This window comes from Anser brachyrhynchus (assembly GCF_964034855.1).
Source record: "Anser brachyrhynchus genome assembly, chromosome: 3".
NCBI classification, from domain to species: domain Eukaryota; kingdom Metazoa; phylum Chordata; class Aves; order Anseriformes; family Anatidae; genus Anser; species Anser brachyrhynchus.
Window position 1 is genome coordinate 45479088 of NC_137696.1, and position 14321 is coordinate 45493408.

The following is a 14321-nucleotide window of genomic DNA, read 5'->3' on the forward strand; positions in this document are numbered from 1 at the left end:
GTTCTCAACCTGCATCAGCACCTTTCTGAAGAACAGAAAGACTGGCTGAAAATGATCACCGGAAAATCAAAATAATCCTGGCAGGAAGATTTTCAAAGATCTGTTGTATCCATCTGAAGTCACAGAAGACTTCAGTTTTACAGTCATTAAAGAAACTTAAAACCTTACTTTCTTTCTGAATTTTACCTTATCCTATAACCTTCATTCACATGATTGTCAAAATAATGCCGTACCTTCTCCTGTTGAACCTTGATCTGACCCCAGTGATAGGTGTATTCATTACCTTGGGCCCAGTTACTACACGTTGTCATAATAAAACTAGTTTGCTGCCAGAATGGCGTAGACAGAAAACATCATTGAAACCGCCAATTTCCAATGTGAACAGAGTGATTATACAGAGAAATGAAAGTGCCAGTTACTAAAAATGGAGCCTTAGAGGAAAAGGAAATGTCTCTAGCAGGCCCATTGCCCTATAATTTGATTACATAATATTTTAAAGACCTTTAAGTTTACCTACTTCAGGGTAAAATAACAGTTTACCTATTTACCTAGTTACCCTAGTAATAGGTAATGCTGGCAGAAAGAACTTGATTGTGTTTTTTTTTATTATTTTTACATGAAAGAAATTAATAAATATGGAATAACATTTTAGGCAAGTATGGATGGGTAATTAATCCTTTCAGATGTCTGCCACTGGTTTTGTTTGCTCTAGAAATTAGAAACCTGATATGGGAACGGAAAAAGTACTTTACAGAAGTCTTCTTCTCATGGTGCTAAGAACATTATCTCTCATTTGCTTTGATCAACAGAACATTTAGTTAAAGGATGAGTTTTAAAGTCTTTTTCATATTATCAGAAATAGAAAGGATATCACAATTGGACTCCTGCCAGTAAAATTTAGCAGATAGAGACCATAAATGGTCTGCCTTTGTGCCAATTTTTAGCATAATCTTGCCTGTAGCACTGAGATTTTGCTTTTGTGCTCTGCTTGGAAGTTCGATGTCTTATTCTTCTGGTTGCATTAAACTGTAACAATGAGAGAGATACAGATTTATTTAATAGGATTCAGCCTACCCAGCAGTCATTTGTCTGGAAGCAACATTGCTCTGTACACAAGGTGGAGGAGGAAGAGTTATTTGATTGTTACCCATCTCCTCTGGGATTGTTTTGAAATTGCTCACACCACACGCACCTTACCTTGCAGGAAGCAAAGGCCAATGAAAGTGTTATTGTGTACTTAACACCTGCTTTTTTGCATACAAGGAAAAAGAGAGATATAGAAAGGTTAAGGCCAACATCTTCAAAAGTATTCGTGCCCACATCTCATTGAAAACAATCTAAACTAAGAGTCCGATAAGCTATGGACATGTGCCCAGGTGACTCGAGTGGAAACACTGTCCCACTCACTCTGAGCTCCATGTCACTTCATGAGTCCATACCTGTCCCTCCAGCACATAGCACCTGTTGTTCATGCAAATATAGTGTACAGAAATGCATGACATTTTTTGAACTTTCCGTAGACAAACCTCCTTTAATGTTCAGATATATTTCAAATTCTTAGAGGGAAACACTAGATGATTGTCAATGACAGACGTCTCATAAGGTTTTGAAAAGCAGACTTTATTTAATAGGCACATCATTGCTTTAATAGCACTGGGCTGCAGAGCTCACTTCACCATTTGTAAATGGTTTTGTTTGATTACATTGCATTTCCTCAGTGACAGTAGGTTCAAGTAAAAAAGTTACTGCTTTTTTATTTTATTTCTCAAGATGGAAAAAAAACAGTAGAACAAACAGTTCACAAGAGCATAATACAGACCAAACTGCCTGTGAACCAGCAGAAGTCAAGACAAATTGTAATTTGAGCATTGGACAGTTAAAGCTGCAAGACAACCATGCTACATTTGCTCAGATGGGATTTTGCATTATGCAGGATGGAGATGAATGTTGCCCACTAATGCAATAAGGGACTGGCTTTCTTATACTGAGAAACAAACATTGTCCAACACAGACAAGAAAGAGGGTTTCAAAACAAAACAGCTCACATGAAATTAGCTTCCTTGTTATTTCTGATTATAAAAGTTGTACTCCCTCATCTGTAAAAGTTAAAGGCTTAAAAGTACTGCTAACATAACTCTAAACCTGCAATTTAATTAGCTTTTCAGCTTTTTTTCCCCTATATTACAATTCTTTGTGATATTGGAAAACCATCTTTAAGAGACAAAAACATAGGATTCTGGATTGTTCTAGTAATTAAGTAGTTTACTTCTTTGATATATTTCTTCCCTGAAAAACTTCATTTTAATATGTTATTAAATTTCACCAGTAGAAGCACATAAAATCAGAAATCATAAGAGGAAAATAACATTGCTCTATGAAAGAAAAAAGCATGACTTTAACATAGTTTTATGAACATTGTAAAAGAAGCACATATGGCATTGAAACATTCTGAAAATAGAGAAGTATTTTGTGAGTCTAAACAATTGAAAGTTTCAATGTTCTTAGGCCTTACATTCTATCTTCTTAAGGGACATTTCCAAAGTCAGTATCTTGCCTTTTTTTTTCCTTTTTTTTTTTTTTTTTAATATTTTCTAGCATTGTATAGGACAGACAACCTAAAACCAACAATGCAGTAATCTAGCGCGCTGCACACATTAATATACACTAGTTGCTTTAGTAATAGCACTTTACACTGAAGATACCTACTGCATTTGTAAAACTCATTTTTAAATCAGCTTGTCAAACCTTTTGAGAAGCAATCTGGGCAATCAGGTGGGTATTTTTTGTGTTTACTATGAATACAGCCAATTACAGAATCAGAGGTCACTCTCTCCATACAGTGCTGATGAAAATGAGGTGTAATCCAGAGCCCCAGGAACAGAACCTGGGCCAGTGTACGGAGGCATTCTCTTGATGCAGTACTGAGCCTGCTCAGGAGGCAGCTCTCGACGTAACTCATCTGCGAGGATATAAGGCTGTGAGGGGGGAAACAATTGACAAATTCAGTATGTATTCTTCAAAGACATAAAATACATTCATTTTCTGTAACTGCAGCTAATACGCTTGGATGTCCTGCTCATTTTCCTGAAACCAAATGTTCCGCTTGATAAACTCCACCCTTAATGATGAAGGAGACAATCCTACACCAACAAACTGATCAGATTAAAATCCAGTGTCAGGAAATGTACCTGTGTGTGTTAGCCACTGATCACTGTGCAGCAATGGGTAGACTGCTACTACTACAGGAGCCCATCCATGGGTAGCTAGTTCAGTATCCCTAGAGTGCCTCACTGTCCCTTCTGCAGTGACAGGGCAGACACACTGTCAGTTAGCTCATGGTAGTTTCAACATCCTAATATATTTATAATGAAAGATGCACTATTGCTATTAATGGTTTGCATTTATGATATGAAGGATACACTCTGAAACCACTAATAGACTTGGCATTGTTTAAAATAACAACATAAAGAAAATTGTATTTTCCTGAGACCTTGGTTTTCATCTTCCACATGAATTCCTACTGAGAACATGTCTGGAATTCAAAATGAGGTCCACAGTAACTGTGATGACTACCGTAAACATGTCCTGAGTTCAGAATGTGGTCCTTAATAACTGAGATCACAAAATCAATACAAACAGCCAGAATGAGAAAATCAATAGAGCGAGCTTGGGCAAATAGACCCGTACTGCTGTGATCTCTTCTTTCTCAATAGCACAGGATTGGTTTCCTGGCAGATGAGGCCCTGCCTCCTCCAGAGGCTACTGTGTTGCCATCATCCTCCCTTTAATCTTCTTAACACAGCTCAATCACCAGTGGATCTGGCTGTGGGGAGGAGAGCATGCCAAACTCAGGAGCTTCCTCCATGTACCCATGGAGGAACAGAGGAGGCTTCCTCTTGTTCCTCCTAGGATGGGGCAATGCCACATTGCATCACCCTGTTGCATGAGATGTCAGGTCACAACCTGGCTCACAACTGGGTGTAATCTTGTGCAATTGACCCAGGCTGCGTTCCAGAGGGCCAAATTCTGCATTGAAACATCCAGACAACATCATGAAAGGCAGAATGAGTTCCCCTTTAATGAAGGCTGCTGTGTGGAAACAGCTTGATTGATGTACAATATATCCATTATATGGACAAACTGTTTGTCTAAGATGTCTAATTTTGTTATCTCTGTGTGACGATACAAGCCTTGAATTCTGCACACATTTCAGCTAAGAGTGTTGGTTCCATACAAAAAAAAAGGCAAGTGCCTTCTCTGAACTCTTATGAACTGAAAACAAAGCTTCATAATTACTAAAAAGCTTGTACAAGACTTTCAGTAAATAAGAGCTAAACAGGAGAGCCATTTAATCCTTACAGCCAGCAGCATGATGACTGACCTTATCTGAAGCCAGGATTCTGAAGGAAGCTATCACTTGCTCAGCCGTGTCTGTATCTGCTGTTTCTCTGGTCATGAAGTCAATGAAGGACTGGAAAGTAACAGTTCCTTGTCCATTGGGGTCAACCAGAGTCATGATCCGGGCAAACTCAGCTTCACCCTTTCAGAGAATTAAAAAATAATAATAAAAAAAAAAGGTCACCGTAATATCAGTCTCTGAAAGCCCATGAAACCCACGTCTTCATGTCATGAACCACTAGGTACCAGTGGTCAGAGTCTTTAAAGCATATTACCGACTTAGGAACAGAAGTGTCACAGTCGATGAAATCTGGGATCTTAAATAACTACCTCTCTTTTGTAAAACAGCCATGGTGCTTTTGGAAAAGATATTCTTTGTCCCAAATATATAGCACATACCTTTGAATTAACTTTCTGTAACTTCCCCCCTGTCCCATTCTCTCTCAATGCCTGTTAACCTTGTTTTAACCCTTCATTTTTCACCACCTCCTAAAACCAATAATAATCCCATTATTATTTAGGTACTGCACAGGAACTTGGAAAAATACCCCAAGAAGGTATATGCAGACTCACTGAACAAAGAACTGAGGGAAACAATTCTAAAAATTTCACGCCACATACAGGACAGTTCAACTTCAGCTCATCTTTTTTTTCCACTAAAAAGAATGAACTGGCATGGATGGGTGGGGGGAATTTTTTAAAAAATGAGGGAAAAGAGTGCAATGCCCAAACCTAGTTCATGAGAATAATAAGAAGTAAAAAACATCAAACTTGTCCTTCCTCATGCAGATAAAAATTTTAATTTTATACAGAAAAGAAAGAAAAAATAAAGATTTAATGACTGTTAAATTCAACTTTGAAAATTTTCTTATAATTCAAAGAGCAATACAGCTGACCATAGAATATGGTTCTCAAGTGTCTAGTTTTACTTTTAACTTCCTTTTTAACCATTTGAAAACACAGAAAAAGCAAACAAACAAGGAACTAATATCTCTAGTGTAAATTATATTATTAGTATTCTGTCAATCTAAATAAGGTTTAATGTTGCTGGGTTAATGTCACAAGCTGTAAGCAAAATCAATTGCCATTGTTTCATAAAATTCATACCAAATCATAACCCATTGAAATCAGGCAAGCTCTGAAATCATCGTGGTCCATCAGTCCATTCTTCCTCTATTGATCAAAACAATGTAAGGAACATATGGAAGGAAAGGTGTGAAGCATCCAAGGTCATTTTCAGGTGATGAGTTTAGACCATAGGGAAATTGGATCCAGTATATGATCAGTATTCATTGATATTGCCCAAGCAGATCACCAGAACCATCATCAGTTTTAGAGGAGGAAGAAGTAGCTAACATATTACACACAGGAAACAGACATTTTCACCACAAGGTGAAAGGTCAGGGGAGAGATAAGGGAGAAGACAAAAATACAGAGGAGACAACCAGAGAAGACAAAGAAAAGAGCAAGGAGAAAAGTTTGTTACTAAACTAGTCAAAATGAGGAGATGCACAAGCTGCCTCCCTGATATTCCAAGTCTTTTCAATTCTCTGCAAGGGACAGAGTAGTGACTAGAAGTGTATTAAAAACAGACAGAAAATAGTGTATCACTGACTATTTAAAACACTCCACCTCCAAGGTACATGGTAAGAGCTGCCTGCTGATATATTGGAAATAAATACATGGATTTTCCTTCTTCTGACTACAGACTATCAAGCTCTAGACTACAACAAAGAGATGAGCACGCTGACTTAAAGGATGGGACCTGCAAAACTTAGAAGAAGGTCACTGAAAGACCTTGTATAAAAGGAGGTTGCTTATTTTACAGGCAATAACGTGTTATTCCTGGGTCAGAGGTGAATAAATGGTATGACAGTAATAAGGTAAAGAAATGTTTCCTCTGTTTTGTGGTATAATACAGTGGTTTTGAGAAGACTGTATCATTCTAAATAAGGAGAGAGCAGTAGAGAGCTTGTGTTGAGTCTGAGGAAAAGAAAATGAGAAGTCTGGGTGCAAGAAGCATAGGAGTTCCCCACAGTTGTCTCATCAAGTGAAAGAAGCAACCTGAAAAATCTTTGAAAAAATGCACAGCCCAAGAAATGTGGCTCCAATGTATGCTGAGAGTCCATCTAATCCAGCTGCTTTCCCAGAGGCAGAATCTTTTTACAGCATTGTGCTGAATACACTGGTGTTTAAATCCACGATTGGCAACTATTATATTGGCCTATCTGAAAACAAAACAATATCAGTTTCCTCTACCTGCAGGTCATTTCCAACCTGTCCTAGACTGATGAGGCAGGCTTTAAATTCATCAGAGTGTAGATTGCCAGATTCATCCTAGCATCCCATCAAGGTCATGCATTTGGAAGGTGAAAGGAAAAAGGAAAAAATCACAGATCAGGTTAGTTGGTTAGTAAAGAACATTCTATTCTTTTATGAATAACCATATGTTTATATAAATTCATGGAAACATAATGTCAATTTATTGCAATGAATTACCTAAAACGTGTACAACATTTTTAGTTTCGTGTTTTAGTTTTTCACTTGGTACAAGAGGTCCTTATTTCAACCACAGTATTCACACTCATTCCTCTACAGGCTTTTTTTTTTTTTAACATTTATGCTGATACAATGGTTTTTATTCTATTGTACTATCATTTGCTATCTTCATTTTCTATTGCTGTACAACAGTGTATCCGAGATTCAGTAAACAGATCACTGAATCTGTGCAAAACCTTTTTCCCCGCACAATCACTGTTACTTCTCTCTTGATCTGATATTTCTTAACTGAACATGCACATTTCAAATGAAAGAGAGAACTACAAAACAATTGAGTTTTCCCTAGATCCAAAAGAAATTTAGAAATTATATATCTTGTTTTCTGTTCTTTAACGATCTATACAGTAAGGTTTTGGTTTGAAAACTGACTTTAAAGGAGCCCCATTAAATTCTAGGTTAAATGGCTCCTAATTTCATCACATCTATCTGGATCATTGTTTTGAACCAATTAATTTTTCCATTTTGCAGGTCAAGAAATCTACACTAATTCTTAAAAACAGACTGGTTCTTCTCTTCCTTCTTGCTCATACAAAATGTGCCCTATCTGCCATATACTTCAGATTGAGTTAACATTTATATTACTACAGAGATGTTCCTAAACTAAAAAATTTTTGCCTTTATTGATTTGACAGATTGACAGTTTGCAGAAGATCCAAGGTTTTCTGTCTGCTTTTTACAGGGATTTGGTTTGCCTGGTGGATGAATAACTTACTTTTGAAAATTTCTATGTAGTTATGCATAACTGAAATTTTAAGAGTTTTAACAAATGTACTGAGTTTATTTAACCAATGAATAGGATTAAGTGATGGTTAACTTCATGACACCATGCATTTTTGACATATCATGCTGTGATTATACTGACTCCCTCTACATTAATATCCACCAGCTCCATGAAGGGAAGATGAAAAATAACAGTGGGAAGTCAATGATGAAAGATAAAGCAAAGCTACACATTTGGAGCAGCATTTAGTTGAAAGCCACAACCACAGTGATTTTTTTTTTAACATCTCTATTTTATGGAATAATTCCTGCTACAAAGCATTCAAAATGGTTTGTTTTATCATTCACTGAAAATGTTAATCTACGCTGACTTGAAACTCTGCAAAACCATCCTGAGGACAGGCAATGGGAGCAAGTCACACCATGAATGAAGTCAGCTCATTTTATCTTCTTTCTAAAGCCAAAGAAATTACTGTGTAACTACAAACAAAATAATATAAAAATGGGGACTAAGAGCCAAATCCTGTTCCTCTTCCTCCTCCCCCTACAGGATTTGGTAGAGGAATATTAAATATTTAAGTACACTGGGGGTGTTCTCTGTATGTGTAAGCATCCTAACCAGCCATACATGGCAGCTGTAGTCATGCAACAAGTAGCAGAGGGCAGCCAGGAGTGAAAGGGAGACTAGCATATCTACCAAAGCAACCCTTTTCTCTAGGAGTGCAATGGTTGCACTGAAGCTCACATACAGCATCTGCCTTTGGGATTTCCCAATAGAAGGTTCAAGTAGTTGTGCCATGTGCTATAGCAGGCTCTCACTTTCTTGTAGCTAATTTTTTTTAATCTGTATCATCTACAGCATAACAAAACATCTTCGCCAAATATTGGAGTTGCATCGGATACAATGATATTTTGCAATTAAGTCATAAATCAAATCCATGTAATGGCTTGCTCAATGGAAAATGGTTCTTTGCATTGTTTACACACCAGCACTGAAATTAGTTTTTTTAAGCATATAAATAATTGGCTCATTTATCTTTTCCTACAGATATGAAGTAAAACACTGAAACCTCTCCTTGTTTCATTATTAGTCTCCAGAAAAATTTTCCTTCCCCTATATGACTTTTATGTGGCCTTATATAAAAAAGTGTGCTTCTGAGTCAAAGAAATACATTCTCAAATATATGCCTTGGTTTCCTGAGTGCTAATTGACCTGCATAAGGCTGATCATAGGGTTCATTTAATAGGGTGCTGTTGTTTTTCTGTTAGTGAAATATACCATGGCAGGATGCTCTCGTTCTGCATGCAAAGCTCCTTCTTAAAATCTGTAGTTTGCACAAAAATCAACAATAGCATACATTAACAGCCAGTAGGATATTGCTTGCAAAGCAGCTGCAGATCTTTTATCCCATACTTCATGATCTTACTTAGAATGTACTAAATATACTGAATCTGAAAAAGGAATCTGCATGAAAAGATTTGAAAGCCAGTGACTGGCAACATGTCTATGTCAATGTCCCAGTTTGTCTGCATACCATAATTCAGCTATTCACCATTTTAAACACTTCTAAACTGCTATGATTCAGACATGGTGTCCCACTTTCTCTTTTTTCCTCTATGCAATCACAGTGAAGAAGGAAATATACCAGCTTTGGTAAAGATTCACATTTATATCTACAACTAGACTGTGCCTTTAGGCATAGCCTCCAGCAAGGAATACTGGGTAAGGAGCAACATCGTCAGGAATAATGTCTTGGGTACCAGCATGCATACATGTCTGATGGGAAGAGAAGTCCCTGGTAGGCTGCCCCTTGCTCCAAGGGAGACAGTGTATTTACCACCTCCCTTTAACAACGATGACTTGTAATGCTTTTTGTGTTAGCACAGATGTGCTGGTGGATGCACTGAAAGAAATGCAAACTCTTCCTGCCCTTGTAATTCTTATATGCACTGTGCCCACTTACTCGGTGCAATTTGGGAGTCTGAGACATGTAGCCTCAAACAAAAGCTTGGAAAGTACGGAATTGTTTTCTTTCAAATATTCACGGTGGAGAAGCCATTTAAAATAATAACTTAGCTCTCTTTCAAAGAGCTAACAATGGCAGAATTAAGCCTCATAATTGATTATAAACTATATTATTTATGTATGTGTGTTTATATATATATATAAACATATATATATGTGTGTATGTATACACACACATATATATATTCTTCCTGGAGTGGAAGAAAGTTGTTAGATTTATGTGTACCAAGATACATTCTTTAAAATGGAGAAGGGAGCTACTCTGTACATTAGTACTCTGCTGACATCCTCAGCACAGCCTAAGAGTTAAACATTAAGATGTTTCTTAAACTGAAGAAATACCACAGAAGTCAGAGCTATAGCAGGCATAAATGATTCCGTTGTGCTTATGCATTTAAAGCCTACTGGTCAAGGGCAGCATTAATTTTTCATATCTTTTTTGGCTATTCATCACTGAATTGCAGACTAATTCTTCCAGTGTATTTTTTAAACTATGTCAGGCATTCAGAAATGCTCCTATGAGCAACAGAATTATTACATATATTGCTAAATGATTTTTCCTTCTTACATGAAGAAGTCAGTACTTTCGTGTTAGTGCCTATGTTCAGATGATCCAGTTTCCTCTTCATTTCTATTTAAGATAATCAAGACCATAAAATAATACATTACTGCCCTCTCTATCTAAATTCCAAATTTAGAGTCTTCATTATTTAGTGTAGCCAGAAGTATCCCTGAAGTACCCTGGGCTGTCTTTGTTCACTGATGCTAAGTATTCAAGTGTGCAAGGACAGGGAAGATATAAAAATGAAAAACAAGCCTGCCTCTCTCAAACATTTTTGTTCAATGTCTCCTTCTAGTCTGTGTAGATCAAGTCGCATCTGCCCTTTAAATTACAGGGCAATTTAATCAGTATAAGCTTCTCTTTTATCAGTGTTTCTGCTATCTGTCCCCTGCAGAAAGCCTGGCTTGAGGGCTGAGTGGTTTTAGATCTTACCTTTCTCCTTTCTTAAACTTGCATTATGCTTCTAAGAATGTAATTGCTGTACTGTGACTATACTGAAGTCCTCCTAGACTGATTTCCCATCTCTGATGGAAGGAGTGTGCTAAAGGGGGTATTCGCAAAATTGTTTTTCTCTTAATGTGATCCTTCCAGGCCTATTTTTAAGGCCTTTGAATTATATCTGATATGGAGACAGGTAGGGTGTGCAGCTAAACTTGCAGTCCAGGCCCAGGATGTTGAGGCCCTAGAAGCTACTGGAGAATCCATCTCCTTGCACTTCTGACTCAGCTGCTCAGGCTTCCTGCAACAGAAGCAAGGGCAGAAGGAGCACTGCATGAAGCTATGTCTCATTATAACCTGGAGAAGTGGAGAGATGGGGGTAGGCAATGATCTAGGAGCTGAGAAGCCCTTCTGTGTTGTACGTTATTGTCAAGGGCCATCTCCAGCTTGCCTGTGGCTACGTGACACATAGGACCTTCCTATGTCCTTGCTCTATTGAACCCTTTGGTATCTCAAAGTCCTTCTATTTCTGCAAAGCCTGAAGATCCCTAACACTAGGGCTGGTTGCTGTAGGAATTAGCTTCTTCCTTCAAGACCTTCTGAGGCACCAAGAGATGCTAAGAGTGGCTCCTCATTGACTGAACCAGCCTTGCTGCCAGCATGGCAGACAACTTACCTATGAACTACAAAGATACAAGGATGCTACAAATGGCTATCCAGTGTAACATATACTAGGATTCAGTCACCTCACTTCCTTATCTTTAGGAAGCTATCATATCTTAAATACTCTGAAATACCGCCATGTAATTTATCCAAGCCTGGATAAATTCGCTTTTAATAGCTCTAATTGCTCAGTCATCTGCTCTTGTGCACTGGGAAAGCCATTTAGTATGCTACTTCCTTCCAACCCAAGAAAGTTCTTTCTGCTTCTGTAGTGGTATCTTCTGCTTCCTCAGTAAATACAAAAAGAAATTATGCTGCAGTAGAATAACATTATATGGAAAGTAATATTTTCCATAAAATCTCTTCCTGATTCCTGTCCAGCTAGCCTTTTCTATACTTGTGTGTTCCTTCAAAAAGCAGAGGCTTGAGAATTCTGCTTTTCATCCTAAACAGTTAAGTATATTCTAAAGAATACTTAGCAAACTATAACTGTCAGCATCCAATACACATCCAGTATAATTCCAGGTATGGGTAATCATTCTGGATAGAGCTGGACAAACAAGAGGTTAGTGAAAATAAAGTAGCACTTTGCTAGAGCCTGAAATAATTTGAAAGATCTGACACATATGATAACAGAATAAAAGTTAGGGTATAAGCAGAGTCTGATAACTACAGGGATCTATACTGACATAAAGACAACAGCCTAGTCCTGCACTGCAGTAATCTTTTTTTTTCAGAATTTGAAATGTGAATTCAGTTTTGAAGATGGGTTCCTGTGAGTACAGAGCCAGCAGAGCTAATTCATGTACAGATGGTTCTCCAACCAGGAATGTGAGAACCCTGTCTGCATGTATATTGCTACTGTTTCTATAAGTAGTTCTTTTTAATCCTCTATCCATGAGTACTACATAAATCATGGAAGAAGCTAAATTTCTTCACAGAAGTGTTTTAATTCCTACTTTCTTATTCATCCCTGATTAAATAAATGAAATGCACAGCCTCTTACTTCCCACTTATAGCCAGGAAAATAAAGGGTTTTCTTTGACTGCTATCAGTGCCCTAACTGTATTCCCCACAAATATACTTCTACGGTGACAAATTGCAATTCAAAGAAAAAAAATACTGTAATCAAGATTACAGCTAAATTTAATGAGGTGGAAGCCATTGGCAAGTGCATAGAACGTGCTGCACTGCCTTAAAATAAAAGGGCACATAATTTTCCACAACAGTGCATCCAGTCTTGCCTGTTATTTGAACAGATATTCAACAATACTACCAGAACTATAATTTTGCATTACATTTAAAGAGTATAAATCAATCTTTAAAGTGTCTGTACAATGCTATAATTTCATAAGACTGTAAATTATTTGTTAACTGATCTTCACTGCTGTTTAAAAAAAAAAAAAAACTTTTACTGCGTTTGCAGATTTTTAAGAGGCTTACATATGGAATGGAAAGAAACTTGCTTTTGAGAACAATGACTATTGCTAAATGAGAAAAAGCAGGAGTACTGTACCCTGTCAAAATGATTGAATGATGCTCTGAAGTCATTCATTTGTTCTTGGGTGATACCCTTGGCATCTCTTGTGAGGATCTGAGTCTCAACCTCATTGATAGTTCGAGCAATGGTGGTAAGTAGGAGCTCCCATCCAACACGGATGTGCTACAATAGAGAAAATACTGGTTTATTAAAGAATAAAATATATTTTTCTAAAGCTATGAAAAGTACAGTAAGCAAAACAAAACAAAACAAACAGCTCTAAATATTTCTGTGATACCTTTTCCATACCACTAACTGTACATTACGACCAAGGACCATTAAAAATAAAAATGGCCTTCAGGAAAATATGTAACTGGTTTCTAAATGGGTACTTCTTTACTAAAAGTGAGTTTATTCTGGACCACAAGACTTGGACTTACACTGTTATTTTCCATAACCTGAGTTAGTCAGAGGTAGGTATTCAGACAACACTGTTTCCAGTATTACCGGTTTCAGCTATATTACTACATTCTGTAAATTAGTAAACTCACAGGTCACTTTACAAATATGAAAAGTTTTCTTTAAAACTGAGGAGTCTCTCGTGCGTTCAACAGTTGTCATCCTACACATTATCAGCATTGGGACCTTCACTGATAATCTGTAAATTCTCAAACCCTTTATGAGTTTGTCATACAGAAGAAACATTGTTTTATCATAGAAAAACAAAACATAACAAAAACAACAACAACAAAAAAACTTCTGGTGTTTATCTGAAGAAAAACAAGACAAGTCATGATGAGCTAAATTTTCATTTTTAACTTTTTGCTTACATTAACTTAGAAGAGAAATCAAGCCAATAAGTCTCTATGTTCCACCTTTCTTAGACCTAGGAAGGGCTCTTGAAAATATCTTATGCCTCAGTCATGGAAACAGCTGTCACTCAGCACTAGGTCATTCTCAGTAATGTATGAGCAAGTGACAAAAAAACAGTGTTTTTTAAAATAAGTCTTATAAGATCATCAGAAAGTCTGCCAAATCTTCCATCTTCCATTGTAGTCTCTTCAAATCAGGGAAGGTCGTTATAAGATAGAAGAGGCCGAAACAAACTAACAAGTACAAAATGGAGTAAATGCCTACCTCCATAGTATAGTTGGTGTGCTTATTGTCAAACACCAAGGCTTCTTGTATAAGCTGATGATCTCCTTCCAGTTTGTCAATGTTGTGTTTATAGTTAATGATATTTTGCTCATATTGCTTCAGCTGATTCATCTGGTCCTCCAAAGGCCCTGTCATTTCAATAGAGCTGCGGGCAATTTCCTGTTGAAAGAGAGACACCCCCCCACACCCCACAAAATATAAGTTTCAGATTTTCTGATTTGACTCACATTCACATAAGTATGTAATATTATCAGACTAAGAAGCAATAGTAATAAAATCTTCATACAGAGATGATAAACTTTACTTTTTCTTCTGAA

General features: G+C 37.1%; 1 protein-coding gene across 19 annotated transcripts in view; it reads right to left on the reverse strand.

Moving 5' to 3' along the window:
* Positions 1–1599: 1599 nt before the first annotated feature.
* ACTN2 (actinin alpha 2) overlaps positions 1600–14321 on the reverse strand; it is an 84013-nt gene continuing 71291 nt past the window's right edge. For 12 of the 19 annotated variants that reach the window (XM_080588308.1, XM_080588309.1, XM_080588299.1 and 9 more), the window contains 5 exons: positions 13984–14163; positions 12883–13029; positions 6658–6735; positions 4382–4540; positions 1600–2975 (listed from right to left, as the gene is read on the reverse strand). In XM_080588308.1, coding sequence (XP_080444434.1) covers positions 2817–2975; positions 4382–4540; positions 6658–6735; positions 12883–13029; positions 13984–14163 — 723 coding nt within the window. In that variant the 3' untranslated portion in view covers positions 1600–2816. Of the gene's footprint in view, positions 3015–4359; positions 4541–5505; positions 5572–6657; positions 6736–12882; positions 13030–13983; positions 14164–14321 lie in introns of all 19 variants that reach the window. The other 7 variants (XM_080588306.1, XM_080588312.1, XM_080588297.1 and 4 more) reach the window with 3 other exon arrangements.